The following is a 21,172-nucleotide window of genomic DNA, read 5'->3' on the forward strand; positions in this document are numbered from 1 at the left end:
TTCTATCGATTGACTACGCCTGGATATATGTATTCTTGTTTTGTCAACAAAGCCGCTCGACGCTTATGTCCTGCAGCCTCGATGAGCCTGTGATTTCTGAACTCAGTGCCCATAGTCAAGTAGGATATTTTTGTATTGAATTCCGTTTCTTGATGCCTCAGTAACCGTCTAAATTGATTCATTTAAGTACTCACGAGTGTGTTGTATTTGCTCGCTGCGTAACATATTATATTTTGATCGCTAGATAAGCTTCAGTTCAGATTAAATCGGTTCCGTAAAAGAATATAGCCTGCATGCGATTAAAATCTTATTCATTTGTCTCAAGTTTTCAATAGTTTACTATTAAAACAATTTTATACCCTGTAATCCTTTATTGAAGCGATTTTTCTTTCACAATTTCATGGCCTCGACAGAAACTTTTCCGCATGAATTACAACCAAAGTGTAGTGACGTCACCGGACGGCATTGGGCTCAAATGTGTTCAGACGTTCCTTCTGGCAAGCAGGCGAGCACAGAGGGATGTCTGAAATTCAGGCTAGTTTCTGAGCTGTTTTCGCCAGAATTTCGTTGAAAACTCGTGAACTACAAGTTAAGTAAATTGCATACGAATTTTTTTTTCTTAAGGCGCCGTCCGGGAATAAAACGAGCAAAACCTCGGAAAAACAAACTAGAAAAGGAATTTTGAACAAACGTGACCGAGTAAGCAATGACCACGAAGGAGATTGGTTAACAGTTGCGTCATCCTCCACGCGCAAGGAGCCTTCGACCGTTCGACCAGCGGTTTCATCAATCCAAGATGGCGGACACTCAAGGTGACGATTCTCAAGGTAGAATATACTTCACTGTCTTGTTGCAACCAAATGCAGAAACATCTTAGAGTAATCATGATTTTTTATGTTGTCTTTTCTCCGTGTTTATCCAGATAAGAGGGGAGAAAGCCAACCTGTCGCCCCCTCAAGTGCCGCCGAAGGAGGAAAAGTAAGCTTACTGTATCTTATAGCAAGTAGGTCATGTGTGAGAACCTGTGAAACTTACCAGTGAAGTTAAACAAAGAACGACCAAGACAACAAAAACCTCGAAAAAATATAGCAGAAAAACAATAGCCCCAAACAAAGAAAAATTTCGCAGGTTCTAACACAAACCGATCGCGAGCCCAGAGGGTTTAATTTTTATTGTTCAAGGTCTCAAATCGATTTCATTGTCATAATCTGAAAAGAAGGGAAATAAAATCAAACTGGTTTAAAAAATTAACCAAATATATATCTAAGCCACCATGATACACATTTTAGCTTTGAAATTCGTTAATCGCTACCCAACAACAGGCTATGAAAACACAGGCAGACCACCCTATGTGTTCGTGGTTAATAATTGTTGACATAAGGTTATGTTGAAATCAATGGCGCATATAGAAGATATATAGAGAAACATACGTCGCCGATTTACTACAAAATATAAAATTTACTCTAAATGATTCAATAAAAATTAAGATGAAATCTGAATTTCTTGTGTCGTGTTTTTTCCGCCCCGAGCCCTTTAAGACGTTTATTTTGCAGATCATTTAGGGACCGTAGAAGAGAGAGAGAAGAGAGAACAAGGCAGGCAGCTTTACCGCCGGCGGTCGCGACCTTGTCTAATTCAAGCTGGAACTGACGCTAAACCATCAAAATTCTCGCCTCGAAAACACCGGCATCCGATCGACTAGATATTTCTCTGTTCTTGTGCCGAATTAGAGCTTCACACTTCCAATATTTTTTGAGTAGCGATCCCAAAGTCTCAAAAGTAGCTTTCTCCATATGATCAGTGCAAAATTCTGGATCAAAGGAATTTTAAACATGCGAATAACAAAAGGAAATTTGACACATCTGTCAAACATCAAATAAAATAACAAAAGAAAATTAGGGCACGTGCGTTTGATGTTTGACAGATGTGTCAAATTTCCTTTTGTTATTCGCATGTTTAAAATTCCTTTGATCCAAATTTTGCACTGATCATATGGAGAAACTACTTTTGAGACTTTGGGATCGCTTACTCGAAAAATATTGGAAGTGTGAAGCTCTAATTCGGCAAAGAACAGAGAAATATCTAGTCGATCGGATGCCGGTGTTTTCGAGGCGAGAATTTTGATGGTTTAGCGTCAGTTCCAGCTTGAATTAGACAAGGTCGCGACCGCCGGCAGTAAAGCTGCCTGCCTTGTTCTCTCTTCTCTCTCTCTTGTAACGGTCGCTAAATGATCTCGCAAAATAAACGTCTTAAAGGGCTCGGGGCGGCAAAAGACACGACACAAGACACATTCAGCATTTCATCTTAACTTTTATTGAATCATTTAGAGTAAATTTTATATTTTGTAGTAAATCGAAACCGACGTAATGCTTCTCTATATATCTTCTATATGCGCCATTGATTTCAACATATTAAACCTTATGTCAACAATTATTAACCACGAACACATAGGGTGGTCTGCCTGTGATCAAAATCAGGAGAGGACAAATCATGGACCCCCAGTCCATGGACAACCTCTATGTCCGGGTCCATAAAACCCCATATATTTAGGAGATGGAAAAATAGGGGGTCCGTGGATCTGGTCCATAAAAGGGATCCATGTACCCAGTCCACAGAGGAGTTCATAGACCAGGGATCCATGTTTTTGTCCTTTCCCTCTCAAAAATCTCCTCTTACGTGCTAAAACCCTTGTACATGTATCATATTCAGGCTCAAGGATCCAGCCAGCAAAAAGGTACAAAAGGCCAACAACAGGGAAAAGGAGGTAAACAGCAGAAAAGTGGCAAAAAACAGGACAAACAAAAACAACAACAACAGCAGCAATTGTCGCAACAACAGAAAGCTGGCCCGCAGCCCACTGGAAGTAAGAGTGATAAACAAGTGCCAAGCAAGGACGAGAAACCATCTGTTGCAGGGGGTGATGGCAGTGAACAGCCACAAAAGACCAAAGCAGAGCTAAAAGCTGAAAGGAGAGCCATACAGGTGAAAAGTATTATTTTTAAATTCTTCTGTGTTCAAATGCGTAAACAACTAAGTTTACATGTACTGTACATGTTCAGTCCAATAATCATAAATTGGTTATTTGACATGTCCAGTTAGAATTAAACTTTTCTTGAGAAACTAATTTTATTGTATGGATTTACTACGCATATGGTTTGTCATTTCCACTCGTCTCTTTACGTTGAATGCTGTGAAAGAGCCGGTTATTCAGGGCTTGGTGTGTGCGTAAACTTCAGGAGTTAATGGGTTAAGTTAGTGAAACTTGAAGTTAACTTTTTGTTTAAGTTTAAGTTTAATTCACTTTTGAAAATTATACAGTCACTTACTTTTTATATCTTTTGATGGGTATTAATTTTACACTGTGTGTACGTTTTTGCCAAACTCTCACTGAGTAACAAAGAAATGAAGTTTTAAAGAAATTGTTAGTTTTAACTTGAAAGTGGAAGTCAAGAGTTAAAAATGTACGTTGAGCTTCTCTTAACACTTTAGTTTGTTATTAAATTTACCTCTTTCAGGAAGCACAAAGAGCAGCAAAAGCCCAAAAGCAGGCTGAGGCAGGAATTAAGCACAAGACTAGCACTGAAGGTACTTTGTTACATTTCATAAATAAAGTGTTTTTATTAACAGTACAGCTGGGTTCTCATTGTCAATCAACAGTTTTTAGTGAAAGAAGCTTGGGAAAGGTGCATTAGGTTTAGTCGAGTCATTGTCTCGAACAGCTCCCATTTTTTTTTGCTCAGATAAAAGCTTGCACAGCTCAAACAGCATCCCATCCCATTTGCACAGCTACTGAATGGCGGACGTGTGGCTATCTGTGTCATAATGGCAAGCCCTAAGGAACGCTTTTGTGTGAGAAGTCATGATCATGGAGCAGAGCCTGAAGATAGAAAGGTGTTTATGACAGCCTTGAGAGCAGCAACCATCCAGGCACCGTCACTAAACCAAACAAATACATGTGTACACCCAAAGAAAGGGGAGGGTGGAGTGGAAGCAATAAAAGAACACACAGCAAAAAAACAGTACCTCCACACGCAACTGGGACATATTAAGCCAGACTGTGCAAATCCCAGATTTAGTGACTTGCCATATACAGCTGTTAACCAGCATTGTCTTGTCAGCCTTCGTGTACCTTAACAAGTATCTTAAATTTTTTTTTACTTTTTGTTGATAGGAGCTCATCGTGTTCAGGTGGCTCATGATCTTCAAGCAGACGACGAGAAAGTTCAAAGGAAAGTGGCCAAGAAATTAGCAAGACAACAGGTGTGAATACGTGAATGATAATTATAATAAAAAAAATATTTAAATTTATCTCACTCAAACTTGCAGTATGTTGTGTGATTTCAGCCAACTCTTCCTACATAATCACCAGTTAAGTATCAGGCATTATTATTACTGTTTTGTATCTGCAAAATTTGTTTCGTTGACAATACATCGATTCGCAAAAAAACCGGAAGTTGCATGGAAGCGAGGCTAAGTGGCCCTCGCCAGTTAAAAAATATAAAGTTTACATGAGCGGGTGGGGCATTTCAAGTCGGAAAAAAGCATTTCCTTCACAAATTCGCCACAAATCTTGATCCTTATAAGTTCAAAAGTAAAAGAGAAGTAATTTATGGTCTAGCAGGCGACAGGTGAAATTTTAACAGCTTGGCGGATGGATTTTGCTGCCGACTTCTGAGCGCTAGCTCGAATGAATATTCCTCCACTGGTCAACAAAGGATGAATTTCAGCCGCTCGCTTGAGGTGGATAACAGTCAATTTAAGATTTTGTTGATCGATAAAATGACAACCTTATAATTCACAAAAACTTTTAAAAGACAGATTTTTTCTCAGGGAGGTCCTTTAGTTTTCGATATGAACAAAAACTTTCCAGTATTGACAGAGAAACTTTTGTAAACATGTCAGTGGCAAACATGTCAAGTTTCCATAATTCTGTGACTGATAAAATACAGCATATATGTATGAGAATTTGTGATAGGCATGAACTTTTTCAAGTTAAAATCAAATTAAATTTAACATGCATTTGTGTTGCAAGAGAAAATTACTTCAGGTTAATATCGATAAAATAGAGCCGCCTTTCGTATCCAAAAAATATTTATAAGGGACGTATACAAAACATGGACCCGGGTCCATGGACCACCCCTGTGGACCCGGTCCATGGACCACCTTGTGGACCCGGTCCATGGACCACCCCTTATTTTCAAAAAGAAAATCAATTGACGGCAGGTACCAAAACCCAAAACAACGAAATGAAACCACCGAAACGAAACGACCAAAACAAGCTAAACCACCAAAACGAAACCGCCTAAACAACTGAAACAGTAATCTCGTTCCCGCATCTCGCGGGTAGACGAAGCCGGAAGGCGAGACTGGCCAAGTAAGAAAATTCAATTTTTTTTTATTGGCTCTTTCAAAGCATGGCTGTCACAGCGCTAAAATTTGAACGTGCGATGCGGCCCCAATTCAATGTCTGTATGTTATGCAAATTATAGATCATGCACGCAATCATAATATATTCATTTTTGGTACGTTTCGTTGTTTACAGTCGGCCTCAAAAGACAAGAAGATTTCGTTTTAGTTCTTTGTTGCATTATAAAGCTATTTCAAACGAATAACGATGTTTAAAAACAGAGAATCTGCCGTAAGAATATTTACGTTTGATTACGTGACCGGATCAAATTTGCATAAAATCTAGACATGTCTCAGACATTGCATGTAACCGCCGAATGAACAGTTTTTTTAAATCAAATATTTTTACCCGACCTAAAGCCTTCTTAATGGCTTTTTGTCCCCATTCTACACTTTGATTTTCTTTCGAAAATTAGGGGTGGTCCACAGGGGTGGTTCATGGACCGGGTCCACAAGGTGGTCCATGGACCGGGTCCACAGGGGTGGTCCATGGACCCGGGTCCATGTTTTGTATACGTCCATTTATAAGGAACCGAAGCAGAGTTGTTTTGTTTTATATAGAACTGTTATAGACAGAGAAGCTCACATTAACATGTCTCACAATCTTACCGTTTCTACATTCTGTTACTGTTAAAATATAAGTAGAGGTATCTAGCTGTCGCTCCAATTTGTGTGACCGAAATGCGGTAAGACATTACAATTAATCTACGGTAAATGTATACATAGATTGTTAGACAAAAATGTTGAGTTGTTTCCTGCCTGCCTTTCATCGCTCCCGCTACTACGCACAGACCATACCTTTGCTTGCTGTTAAAATTCGATGCAGTTCACAAATGAAGCAATTCACGTCTGTGCAAAATGTTATTAATAAAAAACCGGCTGAATGTTTCGATTGTTGAGGGATTTTCCTGACTGAAACATGTCACAACAAACCGCATGACATGCGAGTTTCTCTGTCAAAACAAACTGCTCTATTTGTAAATATTTCTTTTGATATGAAAGGCAGCTTTATTTAATTGATATTAAACTGCCTTTCCTTGCTACTCAAAAACATATACAACTCAATTTACACCTGAAACAGTTCATGTCAATCAGAAATTCTACTAAAAAAGCTGCCGCGCATATTTAAAAGTGACAGAATTAGAATCTTCAAAATATTTGCGAGACATCGCCTACACAAGTGCTAGTTGCTCTTAGATTATCTGTTTATACCGGAATTTCAGTCGGACTGAAAACCGAAGAGCCTCCCAAAACAAAATCTGTTTTTCAAAGTCCTTGTGAATCACAAGGTGTTTTATTGATCAACAAAATCCAAAATTGAGCAAAGAAGGACTAAAACTGAGGTTTTGAGAAATTATTCGATTACAGAGAAGTCAACAACAATGTCTTACCGCTAAACTGTATGTAAAAGTAAAATTTCACCTCTCGCCTGTTAGACCTTAACTGAATTTCTTCTTTTATACTTTTGAGCATATAAGGATCAAGATTTGTGGCGAATTTGTGAAGGAAATGCTTTTTCCGACTTGAAATGCCCCACACGCTCATGTAAACTTTATATTTTTTAGCTGGCGAGGGCCACTTAGCCTCGCTTCCATGAAACTTCCGGTTTTTTCGCGAATCAGTGTATTGGTTGACAATAAAACAATTATCCTGCTCAATCTTGCAGAATATAGTCTGATTTTAGCCAATTTGGCCTACGGCCTTGTTGGCTAAGTATCAGGCAATATTCTGCACGATTTTGCAGGATGATTGTTAAATATTTTGCATGGCTTTCCAGAATAATTTATTGTTACAAGTAACCAGCATTCATATTTTAAGAGTTAACATTTTTTTTTGCTTGAGGGTATTGGGTACATTGTTGTATTAATTAGTGCATACTAATGATTAAACTGTGAATCGTTTCTGCAGGTTCCTCAGCGCACAACACCTCAGAAGAAAGTTGGTTTATTTTCTCATCTCCATCAATATGAAAAGGATTTGTCCTTAACACAAGAAATAAGGTTGCAACACAATGTGAAACATTAATTACTATGTAGGACACTCAAATAAAATTTTGTGTAGTAAAATTTACTACCAATGTACACTTTGTACTTTGTACATGTAATTTACCCTACTTTGCTTTGATTTCACTGCTAGAGTTCTTTTAAATGTATTATTTTCAAGTTATCATAATCATTTTTTTTTGCAAGAATTTAGCTGCATCAGCTGCCACATGCCTTTGTTTTTACAGTTGAATTTCAGTAACTTGAACTTTTAAGGGGAATTAAAAAAAGGTTTGAGTTTTTGGTAGTTTGAGTTATCAAGGGTAAAAGTAATAAGAAAATAGCTTGGAGGGGAATTGAAAGCAATGGCCTGGAGGGGAGTTGAAAAAGGTTCAAGATGGTCGGAGGTTTCGAGTTAGTGAGGGTTTGAGTTATCAGCATCCATGTGGAATTCCCCTCTGTGTTTGATAAACAAACAAACTTGTAAACAAACAAAAAACAAACGACAAACAAACAAAACACAATTTCTATATTCAACAGTGGGGCTCTACAGTACATCAAAAGAAAATGACAAGCTCTGATCAGTTAAATTAAAACATTGTAGCAGGGTTCGTAAAGGTCATGGAACACCTGGAAAGTCATGGAATTTAAGTGTGGGTCATGAAAAGTCATGGAAAATGGCACATATTGTACAAAATAAATAAGGCAGGTAATTTTTTGTGAAGAAAAGGGTAAAAAAACGTACCCGAAAAACGGAAATCAAGAAAACTTTTGAACATTTCCAAGAAAAATGGTCATATTTAGGTCATGGAAAACTTTGAAAAGACATGAAAAAGGTTATGGAAAGTCATGGAATTTCGAAAGCTCAAAAGAGTACGAACCCTGTGTAGGATAATAAGTGTTAAGACCAGGCAACCATGACATAGAAAAAAAAATGTGTTTTTATGCTAACAAAGTGGTTTTATTTCTGTCCATAAAGTTTGGGAAGCTCAGGAAACAACCACATTCATCCAGCTATAATCACCCTTGGTGTGCAGTATGCTAAAGGAATCATTTGTGGATCAAATGCAAGATGCGTCGCTTTACTTCTAGCTTTCAAAAAGGTAAGACTGTAAATAAAATAATAAACTATAAAATTCTGAAAACAATCCTCCCACCCTTCTTCAAAAATGCTTTTATTAAAAGTTTTGGGATAGTTGGGATTCCCCAGTGCAGTTACGTTGGATATGTGTTAGCCTGGCATTGGACAGTCCAGCCTGAGGCTAGTGTCATTTCCCGTACTTACCTGTAATTTGGTTTATTCCAGTTACAGTATTACTTAAAAGGTAAAAGGTAAAGTCTGGGATTGAGCTAAGTGGCCCATCAGGCCAGAGCTTATCTTGGTTTCTGTAGCCTGAGGCGACTACATGTAGGAGTATTTCTACTCCTCCCTGGATGGGATGCAAGTCTATCACAGGGTTACCCCCATCATTAGTTCACTGGTACCCATTTATACACCTGGGTGGAAAGAATCATTGTGAGAATAAAGTGTCTTGCCCAAAAACAAAACACCGACAGTGATCCCAACAAAAGCTTGAACCCCGACCAATCAATCAGATGGAGTCCAGAGCAATACTGTAACCATTAGTCCACCGTGCCTCCCACCATATTACTTACATAAATTATATGTAAGTACTGTAACTAGTGCATGTATTTATCAAGCGTTTTTTTCATGAATGCCTTGTTTTTCCAGTTAATTGCAGATTATGTCACTCCTTCCCAGAAGGAGCTCTGCAGGGACCTTGATGCAAGGATTAAACCAAATATAAGGTAATGACGCAAATTTGTACTGAAAGTGGTGCAGATCGGAACATCTTGTTTTGTTCCTGCCAATGCTTCTTAGCTTTTGCTCTTGTTTAAATTAAATTAAAAATGTTCGAACATCTAGCTGTAATGTTAGTTTTATCCTGGAACAACAACTGACGTACAATAATTTTGTAACCCTTTGCAAATTAAGTGATCTAGCAAATCACAATAGTTGCATGTAAGTATCCTTCATGACCATGTGTAATAATACACCGCATGAATTAAGAGATTCCGTTTATATTGCCTTTGAGTAAAAACAAACAAACAAACAAACAAACAAAAACAGAGCTCCTGGCAGCAGTTTACCATATTTCCTCAATTAAAGGCCCCCAGCATTAATTTCAAACTTGGCCTTGTGGACCTGCCGTCTATTCACCTGGTGGACTTTTTGACTCAGTATAGTTTATTCAAACCCGGTGGTTATTAAGAAAGGGGATTAAATGCCCGCCACCGCCAGATTTGTATATTATTTTTGAAAGTCAAATATCTTGCCATAATTACAACTACACTACTCAGCTTTTTATACTAGTCATGTACCTCAAATGAATGCTTACAACTCCACCCTAAAATCCTGGTGTTAATTGGAGACCCTGCCAGCGTTTAATCGAGAAAATACGGTACATTTCTCCCGCATTAATAAAACCTATTCCCGTAGCAGTACCTACTGCTCGGTGCTACCGCCAGTAGTGACCTGTAGTTCAGTGATAGCCGAGTAGAGCAGTTAGAGAGTGTGCAGGAAATCATACATGGTACAGTAGGTTCGACTCAATTTGGAAGAACTTTGAAACTTTTTCCCCAGCAGATTACCTCAGTTCTTGTTGAATATGATGACCTTGTGTTTTTTACTCGACAGTTTTTTAAACCAATGCCGCCCTCTGTCTGTCAGTATGGGGAATGCTATCAAATATCTGAAACTGCAGATTACCCACACTCCACCTGATATGGCTGAAGATAAGGTAAATGTCATGTTTTTAACAGTCCTGAGAGGTTGTAGGCGAGGAAAATGGCCACCCTTAGACTTCTCATGCATGGCCATCTTTTCACAAGGGCTTTATTTCGCTCACTCTCGATGAGCTAAAAGGGAACTGACAAATTTATGCAGACTGCAGACCTGCAGACTGACATTCCAGTTGGCCTGAATACTGCTCTGGTTGGCCTGAATACTGTACCAGTTAGAAAGCTGAGTAACGCTCTGGTTACCCAGTTTACCGTTAGCTCTCGATAATGGAAATGGTAATATGTTTGCTGGTCTGCAGTCTGCGTTTGTCGCACACTGTTTTTTTTTAATTAATTTATTTATTGCAACACAAAGAACACTACTTACAAAACAAATACATACACTACTTACAATGCTACTTACAATACATTACTTATTACATTATTTCTTCACTACTTTAATATACATTTTTTTTGTAAACACGTGGTTTACACGTGCGATTAAAGTACAAGGAGTCTTACAGTGTACACGGGCAAGTGCCTTACATTTGATTAACATTAAACTTACACATGTACAGTGGGTGTAATTTGCATTGTTCGTGAAAACCAGCCTTTTATGAAGGACTAGTACTAGGACTATGCTAGTTTACACGGGCAACACGTTTATACTCGCTCGTTTGTTTACATCGGCGCGGATTATATCTCTTGTGCTTGCCTCTTACATGTAAACCAGCTGAAGATAAAGTGCGCTTTATAGTTTGACGTAGCTTATTATGAGAGCATTCCGACCTAATATGTGACTGGTTCTATTCTTCAGGCTAAAAAGAATCTTATACAGAGTATCGACAAGTTTATCCAGGAAAGAATTGTTTTAGCCGATAAAGCAATCTCCGAGTCGTATGCAAGAACCAAGATCAACGATGGAGATGTTATACTCACATACGCGTGGTGTGTTCAATCAATTTGTTTTTTGTTAACTCGTCTTATGGTAGCCAGGATAAACATATACCTTATTGTTACTTATTTTCGCGGGACTTAATTTTCGCGATTTTCGCGTTTTTTAAAAAATCGCGAAATTAAAGACCCGCGAAAAAAGGTTCTCGCGAAAAATAACGACGCGAACTTTAAAACCCTTCTATATAATTAATTATGATTAATCAACGTTGCCGTCAGTTTACTACATAATTGTCGTGGTACAGTCGTCAAACTAGCTATACTTTGTTACAAACAAAATATCAAACTGTTTTAAGTTTTATTTTGTTACATGGTTTTGTTTCGTGTCATTAGAAACTATTGCTAGTGGAAAATTAAAAACAGTTGTGCCAATTTTGAGACTTACTGTTTGCTAATGCAGACCAGTACTTTAACAATTTTCGCGAAATTTAGTTCCTTTAAACATATTTTTTTGGCCAAATCGCGAAATTTGAGTCCCGCGAAATATGCCCGTTCTATTTTCGCGAAATTAAGTTCCCGCGAAAATAAGTAACAATAAGGTACCTACGATTCGAACCTGCAGAATTTTTTTGCTGACTACAGTCCAGTAGTGAAGCAGTTCTCGTAAGCGGTGTTATTCTACTGGTTCTCTAGTGTAGCAGTTGCTATTGCTTTGGAGGCTAGGGGCATTGTTCGTGTTGTTTGTTCTATTGTTCTCTTGAAGGGTAGCGAGCCAATCTTGTGAGACCTTTGGAGAGCTGCGCCCGAAATAGTCAAAATTCACGCCAATCCCGAATTATTTTTACCGTGTTCACAACAATAGGGACCAGGATTCTGCCTTATCTGTTCTTAAGTTAGTTCGTGGTCAAGTGACATAAAATTTATTATATTTTTATTATTATAATTTTTTAAAATTATAATTAAAATTATTTTAAAATTATAAATAATAATTAAAATTATTATTTACTCTTTAGTTCCTCGTTAGTATTGAAGATTTTAAAAGATGCGCACAATGCCGGGAAGAAATTCAGAGTGGTTGTTGTTGACTCCAGACCTAAGTTTGAAGGTAAGTTTTGTTTTCTTCACAGTAGCCTTACCTTAATTTACCCAGTTTTGTTTTAAATATTCTGGGCGATCCTTGGTAATCTTCGGAGGTCTTCGGTCAATCTTTGACAATCTTTCCGGAATACCGTTGTTGGTCTTTGGTTATCTTGGGGAGTAGTCGGGTTAATTTCGGAAATCTTTGGATATCTTTGGAAACCTTCCCGTGGGTGTTTCGCTTATATTTCACTAATCTTCGGGTAAGTTAAAACTTCCAGTTTTCTATGATTGATTTACAAATGTTTAAGGTTAACTACTGAAGTTTGTTTTTTTAAGATTAGTGACGGTTTTCATTGCTCATTTAAAGTGGAAAAAGAATTAATTTAACATTGCTAAATGATCGCGAGGTAAAAAGAAAATAAACTGAAAAAATTCAAAGGGATGTAATCTTGGAACGGTAAGCATTCACAAAATTTGCATATTTTTCTCGTTCATGTAGAATTTCGTTTCGATTAAATTTGTAAAGTCGCTCTGCTAGAGTCATGAAACAGAGCAGAAAAAATAGAACTCGTTAAAAAAAGTCAATAACGAGGAGTAACTTGTTTTTGATTATTTGAAGCGAAGGAATAGTTCCAACGCTGTGGGATGCCATTTGTGATATTAAAACGTATTTATTAATAAAGAGAAGAAAATAAAATAAGGAAGTATTTAAAGAAGAAATAAAATTAAAATGTAACCTACCCAAACAAGGTTTTTTAAAAAGAATCTTCAAAATTATTTAAATATTCAAATAATAAACAAGTAAAACCTATAGTCATGCAACCGTTAGGATGCATACTTGTCTCTCCGTGTTCATCTGTTTGTTTTGGCTATGCGGGCTTTCGTGTATTTAGTACATGATTGCTGTGGGCCTGTCTTTCATTTGTTCATTGGGGGGTTATCTGCATCCATTACTTACATAAGCATAAAAACCGAAATATTAAAACTTAGCTAGTTCTTGCACTACTGGGTTTTAATATCAAAAAATGGCGCCCACCGCGATGGAATTAGTCTTTCGCAAAAAAATTCAAAAACAAAGAAGAAATGATTGAAATCATGTAATTTAAAATCAGGTGCCGATGACGACAGCGGCGACGGTTACCCCCTCCCCTCACCCCCCTCCTCCCCTCTGCAAAATGATAAGCGTTCACACCGGCCGGCGTTCGCACTCTTTTACTATTGGAAATATTTTGCTGCTGATATTTGATTCGTTATTTCTCTAACAGTTTTTATCTCTGTTCATTAGGTCGCGAGTGTCTGAGAAGATTGGTAAAACACGGGATAAGATGTTCCTATGTGTTGATCAGCGCTATATCCTATGTTATAAAAGAGGTTGGTGAATTTTAAAGTATCTATTAAAAGATTGACCGAGGGACGCACGAATTTCTTATTCGACATTTTGAATCAAAAATGTTTTCCAGAGTAGAATCGTCTTCCAGACGCATAAAATTGTTTGGGTCGCCTTACAATATATATATATACGCCCTTATAGATCAGTACCGCGGCTATATCCCCATTACGCAGAGAAATACAGTACTAACGGAGAAATTTTTGGCCTCGATTTTTTCGCTCGGAGTTCCAATATTCAGGTGCTCATCAATTTGCTTGACTGGGGTTGGGGAATAATCATTTCAAAAATTAATTCGTTCTGTGGAATGATACACTTTCGAGTTGAAACGACAAAATGTCGAAACCTGGATGGATCATTTTATTTTTGATCGTGTAGGACTTTGTGGTACAGCCACAATCTTCTGACAACCGGCAAATGGCCTATATTGTAAGGCACTGCTGACCATTCGCCAGAATCAAAACTGGATGAGCGTACTAGCGTCCGTCAAATTAGCTGACAAACATTGTCTTGTGTTTTCTTCTTTACTTATCCCTTTCCAGGTATCGAAAGTGTTCCTTGGTGCCCATGCTCTGCTCGCCAATGGTTACGTCAAGTCACGTGTTGGTTCGTCAATGGTCGCTATGATGGCCCAGGCCTCTAACGTCCCGGTGCTGGTCTGCTGTGAGACTTACAAATTCTGCGACAGAGTTCAAACTGACTCGTTTGTTTCGAACGAACTGAGTAAGGAAATACGAAACAAGTTCTAAGTAATAGTAATAACGTAAATAAGTTCCCTTTCCTCGAAAATACGGGATCGGGCAGCCTGGTTCCAGCCCTTCTCGAGGTCACTTGTTGTGTTCTTGGGCAAGACTTTGTACTCTCACAATCCTGGACTACAAATGGGTACTGCTTAATACATGGGAAAGTCTGACCAAAAATGCTGGGGAGGGGGGCAGGGGGGGGGGGGGGGTGAATCCCATCCAAGTAGGAAAAGTAGATATTTCCGTCGGGCAATTCCCAATTCCCTCTTGTGCGTAGGGAATCATGGTAGTTGTATTCAGGGGCACGCGTCAAGTCTCGAACATGTCGCGCGCGTGATGAATACAACTAGCATGATTCCCTGCGCGCAAGTTTCATAGAGGGAATTGGGAATTCAGTTTTCATTCTTAATTGCCCGATAAGGGCCCAGGCAAGTCGACTGCCGACTAAATCGCAACTAGAGTAAATTAAGACAAGCTTACAGCTGCACTGGGGAAACAAAATATGAGAGTTACTCGTACAAAGGGCAAGCTAGAATTCAAGTATTTTTTTTAATCCCTGCATAATTCGAAAACCCGGGTGAACTCTTCATAGCGGTCAAACGCAAAAATGACGTCACCTTCGGTTTTCGGCCCCTCGAACTTTTCTAAGAATTTGTCTCAAAAGTGTGCAAACTTTTGTAAGAAATTGTTATAGAAATAGTACGGTAAAAGATCATAAGCTGCGTATAAACCTTAACTTTCCAGGGATGGCGTTAACTTTTGGCTTTAAGCGAAAACTTTCGGAAAATTTAAGACTTTGTACGGGAAATTTTGGCGGGAATTGCGCACGCGCGCAGCGTTTGGTCGCTGTGTGGGTGAACCCTGGCGATGTGGGACAATAGGTCCGATTGTTCTCTTTTTTTACCCTTACCAGGCGAAAAGCCCTATTCTCCAAGCCCTCAGTCCTTATTTAATATTAAAAAAGAATGATCTGGACTTTTACGATCTTTTCTTTAGGTGACCCAGATGACTTGGTACCGCTGACCAGAGAAAGCCCGGATGTTTTATCTGACTGGCGTGACGTCAACTCCCTTCACCTTCTGAACCTAGTTTATGACGTCACTCCACCCCATTTTGTCTCCATGGTGATCACGGAAGTGGGAATGATTCCCTGTACGTCTGTGCCAGTTGTACTTAGAGTCCAGAATCCTGAGCAGCAGTAGGACAATACGTTTTATCTTACATGAAGTATCTCATTAACTTCAAGGAAAATCGACTGAGCCTGCGAATTTCAAGAAAAAAGTTGCTAAGCAACGGAGCGTGCTCTCGTCTCACCGGTTGATTCAACTGCGGAAACTTTGCGGGTGCTTCGTCGGGACTTCCCGTTGCGGGACGAATTTGCCCGATTGAGCTTAGCGAATGTTCTCTTTGACTTTGATAAATTTGTCAAAAATTATTTAATTTGCAGTCGGACGCTTATCTGGTAAAACCTTGAAGTGTTAACCGGATTGGAATTATGTACAAGCCACGGATAATAGTTTCCATGTGAACACAAAGCCTATCAGTTTCGACTGAATTTTGGACCGAATCCATGTGAAACCGGTCCCGTGTAAACTGTCATTGTCTCGATATTTTTAAACACGTGATCCTTTTGTTGCTAAGAATGATTACTCTTCCGTAAGTCTAAACAAACTGAGAAACAGTGTAACCCTGTGTGCTTGTAAGGTTACAAATGTACTTTAAGTCCAAATTAATGATAAAAAATAAGATAAAATTTTATTACAATCAAATCGTTCAGCTGTCGTTTTTGCCCGGAGTTCTTGTTACCTATTAATTGCACATGCTTATGTTTAGTCTGTAAACTCTCTAAAACAGCGTCCACCACACAGAAAGGTAATTTTTTGTTCTGATATTCGATGATAATGAAGTTTTCATCGCAGAAAACAGCAAAGGAATTGTCGACCTCGAAGACAATGTTCGATGAGTATTTAAGTTTTTATCGAAACAGCTGTGACCTGCGCAGGCTTGTTGCTTATTGCATTAACACGCGACAGAAGAGAGAAACATTGTTATGAGTTTAATTTCGTCTTTTGGAAAAATATGTTTTCTCGATTTAAGCCAAACAACCGATGAAAACAGAAGTAAAAATGTCCTCTAAAATAATATAAGTCCTAAATTAAATTCAACAACAACAACAACAAAAAACCTAGCTGCCTGTCCAGTGTATACGATCGTGCTTTTAACCGTAGTTAGTACTATGTTTTAATCAACGTGCTTCTAGTCAATAAAGTAACGTTGACACTTAAAAAAGGGATATACATAAGCTTCTAAAAAAGCAGCTACCTTATGATTTTTTTGACTGCGGTGTCTGTTGCCACAGTAATTTTAATAAAATCGGACGCATAATTTTTTCCTTAACAAAACCGCGCTGAGAAAGGTTCTCAAAACACGCAGAATCTCCCCTCCATTCGTTCGATTATTTCTTCAAGAATCCGGCAATAATTTATGGGCTCGAGCAGATCACACAATTCTTCGTAATCTTGTTTCAGTTCTTTTAAGCTGAAATGACGGGCCTCGTGTACGCAAGCTGTTATAAGCCTCTCCAATTTGTACTCCTGGGCAAGAATTATCAAAGTTAACACTTGTTCTTTCGCTGCCGCTTTGGATTGCTCCGCAAAAAATTCTGGAAAATATTCCTGAATGCTCAAACGACCCGCACAAATGGAACCAGAGGCAGCCACAAGGAAGTCTTCGCACTTTTGAAGAAGAAACTCCATTTGATATTCGTCGGCGAGTTTTAACAAGTAAAAACAGTTTTCGATCGTAATTGGTCTCTCGGCGAGAGAGTAAACCATTAGCATCAACTCTTGAAATTCAACGTGGTTCTTGCCTGGAAGCGTGATTTCTGTTTTTGACTTTTCCAAGAAGTTCGACGAGAACATTTTATCGAAGACAGGAGAGCACCTTGATAAGACCCACCGATGTACGTGAAGCTTTTGTTCCTCAACGACAAATATCGCATCGCTTGATGCCCACGGTTTGGAGAAATCGGCTGCTTGGAAAATGTGTTCTTTCCTCATCACATCAAGGGTTAGGTCCATGATTCTTAACGGATCTGTTTTGGTGTCTGTTTCTTGATCTCTGGCCATGGAAATCAACATAAGCGTACTGCTCACTGTTCGCCGGCCGGCTTTTGTTGATGTTTTGGTTTGGTTAATCTAATTTGCATGCAGCACGCATATATGCCCCGACTTGTATACACGTTAACGACTTCTGTGCGCTTATTGGCTCGTGTAACAATGACTTGCGCTTCGCGAAATTTATGCACTTTTCAATCAAGTCAGTAAGTCGTTTATTGCGTTTCTTTGATTTTATTAAAAAGAAATGTAATATCTTTGAGTAATAAAACAACAGCGCTCGGGTTTGAATTCTTCCTTGACCGTATACCGCTGTCTACACAAAAATCTCTGTTTGGCAGGTACGGCTTTTGTGTAGTCCATTGTTCAAAATCTTTCGCACACGCGTTTAATTTGTGTACCGGTGCACCAGAGCTACAGTAATTTGGCTTGTTCATTGTAAACTCATAAATATTTAAAGAAAGTATTTAACTGGTCAGTTAAATCTGGTATAGAAGGTTTCCCTTGATGTCTTGGTTAAGTTTTTTAAAAGCGTCTATTTTTTTCCTCTTCCGGCTATTTTAAGTGCAACGTAGCTCAACGTATTGATTGAAAGTTTATCGTTTAGTTGCTGATCATTTCACTATTTTTTTTTACGTTTGATCTGCTCAATTGATTTTATATTTCGCGTCTTAATAACAACCATTCTTTAAAGAATGGAAGGCCACTTAATGATATTGCAGTACAAACTTAGATGAAAATGTGAGGCTCTATAGTCGCTTAACAAAAAGGGAAAACCCAAGGGATTTTAAAACACGCTGCAATACGACCTCGCTATAATCAACCCAGATAGATAGATTTTAAACAGGTCACTTAAAATATATTTGCGAGGTTCTTTTTCTCAACACCATCGATCTCGCGCTATCCCTAAAAAGTGCAAACGGGCCACTTGAAAATGCAATGGCGAGGTTCTATCCCTCGTACTCCATCAACCTTGCGGTCGCCAAAAAATCGCCTTCCTTTGTTATATCCAACCGTTCATTCTACACATGAATATTATATAAAAGCAATGTACCCACACAACTTAGTGGTTTATAAGTTAAATAAACCACTTGAGTGTAGGACGAACACTCGAAAGGCTTCAAAATCTCGTTGTCGGAGACCTAGAGTTAGTTTGTCGGGGCGCGCCGCAAAATCGGCGCGAGAAGCGGTCGTCTTTTCTACTCAAACCAGGGCTTTCGACATAGACGACGCAAAAACTGCGATCGTCGAAAGCACGAGCTACTAGAGAGGTCTATGGAATGCACCCCCGAATTCTTCATTTTCATAACGTATTTCTTTCGAAAAAATCAATGTCGTTCAAATAGGGACTATTTTCCTAACTAAAAGCATTTTTTTTTTAATTTTGAGTTAAAGACAAGGCAAGTGCCTCGTCTTGCCCAGGCCTCTTGCTAGTTACGCCCTGCAAAGCAAAGTGCCACGAAATCCAATGCGAAAAACATCTTTTTACCCATTCTAAATGTTGGTTGTCTATTAGTTATCTTTGTGGAGAAAAAAAAGGATGTTACACAAATTGATCACAATTTACGCCCGCTTTCAGTGCTACGTGCATATTCTTTCTACAGCCAACCAAAACCGATGCATACCGTTGTTGGTTTCCTGCAAATGAGCACAGAAGGTCATGCTAGTGTGCTGTGATTGGCGGATTTCAATTCTCCTTGTTTGTTTAGCACGTCGAAAGACGGATGTCAATAGAAAGCCTGTATGCACGTAACACTGAAAGCGGGCTGGTAACGTTTGGCGCGGTCTGAATAAAAACAGATCATAAAACGTGGGATACATTCTCGTACCTCGAGTCTTCGTCCCTTCTGCGCAGGCTGGGGAACGAAGACCCTGGGTACGAGGGTGCGTGGGATACATTTTCACATTATCTCGTACCCAGATCTTCTCACTCTTCGAAGTGAGTAAACATCCGCTTGCGTTTCTCAATCCCCCCTCCCCTTCCCCCCTCTCCCCGAAGAAACATTTCGCCCCCGAATAGCCTCCGTAGCTGGCGGGATTAGCGCGGGGTGGGATCACATGCGCGACTCCTCCGCGCAAACAAACAAAGCACTCGCACTGGGTTGCGAACCCCGCCAGCAACGCAGGTTAGCCCCGAAAAGCTATATTGTTTGCAGAATGTTTACCAAAAGAGATTCAGTTTCTGTCAATATAAAAGAAAGCAAGGAAATCTGAGATTAAAGGGGAAGTATCATGGCGATTTTGATGCATTTGTGGCCATAACGGAGCTTAAATTATGACTAAATAGCTCCGCTCATTCACAAGATGCGCGTAGAACACCAAAGTGAAGATATTTAGTGATTCATTCAAAGGAGAGCAAAGTGTAATTAGTTTTAACCGATTTATCCAAGACACATGGGCAGAGTTTGAAAACGTCTGGCAGACGGTTTTTCAATTATGCTTGAAATCTCATGCCTGTATAACTCATAATAATACATCTTTTGTAACTTATTAGTGAACTGTTAGAGTCTTTTTTTAACAAAGCGGCTAGACCATTATCTTTAGGTTTCCATTAATGTAAATATTTATTTTACCTTTTGACTTTCAGACTACTTTTCGAAGTGATGCCCATGATACTGCTCCTTTAAAGGCCTGGCTTTTGGTCTGAAACTTCATTAACACTGAGATATTACTTCGGAGAGAGCCGGAAACTCTCTCTGAAGACTTTAGATTTCACGTTAGATAAAATTTAACTCGCGTACGTTCGTGTCTTTGCAGTGATGCAACTGCGCGACAAAATGCAACAACTAGTCTATAGTCTAGCGGGTTAGCAAAATTATCGTTACACGCCGGACAAAAGAACCAAATTTGGAACACGTAGTCTTTGAGGCATGGGCTTTAAGAAAATTCAATGCTCCAAGAACATAGATCGCAAGAAAGGACAATTACGTCATCACAGAAATCGACAACATTTCTGTTATCTTCGATCCGCTTTCTTGGATTTGAAAATTTTTCCAAAACGTAAGAAAACCGCCAAAAATTACTAAAAAGTACTGAAAAACAATAAAATGGTGCAAAAATGCCCAAAAGGTAAAAATAACTGGATTAAAGTTAATTTTCATCTATAAAAACAGAAAAAATACAAATTTGGTAAAACATGTCTCTCAAAATGCCGTTTCCATGGCAACTTCAAGTCTCTGACACAACAACCTGTCATATCAAATTATTTCCAAATATATTTTAGATAAAGTTGCAAAGTTTAGCAGTGTTTGGTTGAATGTTGAAAAAATTATAAACGTTCAAAGTCGGCGCGGGCACTTTTCGCCCCCCCTGGTCTGGATAGTGTTAAGATTCCTTTTTAACTCGGAAAAGAGTTGTAGTTGGCGAAGTGAATTCACTTCTTCACTCCTTCACTCGTTTCCTGTTAGACATATGCACGTAATGCGTGCAAGTGTTTTAAGGCCTCTAGAGAATTAGACCTTTTCTCTGATACCTACATTTCTTGTTAAATTACATAAAATTAACATGCTTAGTCACCAACCGAAATATTGTATTAATGTCAGTTTTCTTGAAATAACATTATGATATTTATTCAGCTATAAGCCGAGACCGTAAACCTTTGGTTTTTTAGAACCAGTTAGAAAAAAACTAACCCAAAACACTCAGCTAAAGATGAATTTATTTCAGTACGATTTGGTGAAAAAAAAAATCGCTCGACTTATAGCCAATGATATTATTATTTTTCGTTACCTTCAAATAACAAAAAGGAAAAATAAAAAGAAAGAAATCAATTTGCAACAGATG

General features: G+C 38.7%; 2 protein-coding genes across 2 annotated transcripts; one reads left to right on the top strand and one right to left on the bottom strand.

Annotated features, from left to right (window-relative positions):
• The first annotated feature begins 790 nt into the window (after positions 1–790).
• Positions 791–16,060, top strand: LOC144665592 (translation initiation factor eIF2B subunit delta-like). Its single transcript, XM_078526847.1, has 14 exons — positions 791–827; positions 923–978; positions 2,710–2,982; positions 3,516–3,585; positions 4,172–4,260; positions 7,315–7,406; positions 8,368–8,491; positions 9,121–9,197; positions 10,087–10,189; positions 10,987–11,117; positions 12,077–12,168; positions 13,429–13,514; positions 14,073–14,253; positions 15,270–16,060. Exons 1-14 carry the CDS (start codon positions 797–799, stop codon positions 15,473–15,475), a joined length of 1,611 nt encoding a protein of 536 aa, XP_078382973.1. The 5' UTR covers positions 791–796; the 3' UTR covers positions 15,476–16,060.
• Positions 16,061–16,693: 633 nt separating this feature from the next.
• Positions 16,694–17,401, bottom strand: LOC144665009 (BTB and MATH domain-containing protein 38-like). The gene has a single exon (XM_078526196.1). It carries the CDS (start codon positions 17,399–17,401, stop codon positions 16,694–16,696), a length of 708 nt encoding a protein of 235 aa, XP_078382322.1.
• Between the last annotated feature and the right edge of the window lie 3,771 nt (positions 17,402–21,172).

The sequence above is a fragment of the Oculina patagonica genome, chromosome 9 (genome assembly GCF_052425735.1).
Source record: "Oculina patagonica isolate OP01 chromosome 9, crgOcupat, whole genome shotgun sequence".
Lineage (NCBI taxonomy): Eukaryota > Metazoa > Cnidaria > Anthozoa > Scleractinia > Oculinidae > Oculina > Oculina patagonica.

Excerpts from the sequence above, each read along its gene's own strand:
- LOC144665592 (XM_078526847.1), top strand. The coding sequence starts at position 797 with ATGGCGGACACTCAAGGTGACGATTCTCAAG. Across the intron at positions 10,190-10,986 it reads CTGATATGGCTGAAGATAAG|GCTAAAAAGAATCTTATACA; the intron begins GTAAATGTCATG and ends TCTATTCTTCAG. Across the intron at positions 13,515-14,072 it reads TATCCTATGTTATAAAAGAG|GTATCGAAAGTGTTCCTTGG; the intron begins GTTGGTGAATTT and ends ATCCCTTTCCAG.
- LOC144665009 (XM_078526196.1), bottom strand. The coding sequence starts at position 17,401 with ATGGCCAGAGATCAAGAAACAGACACCAAAACAGATCCGTTAAGAATC.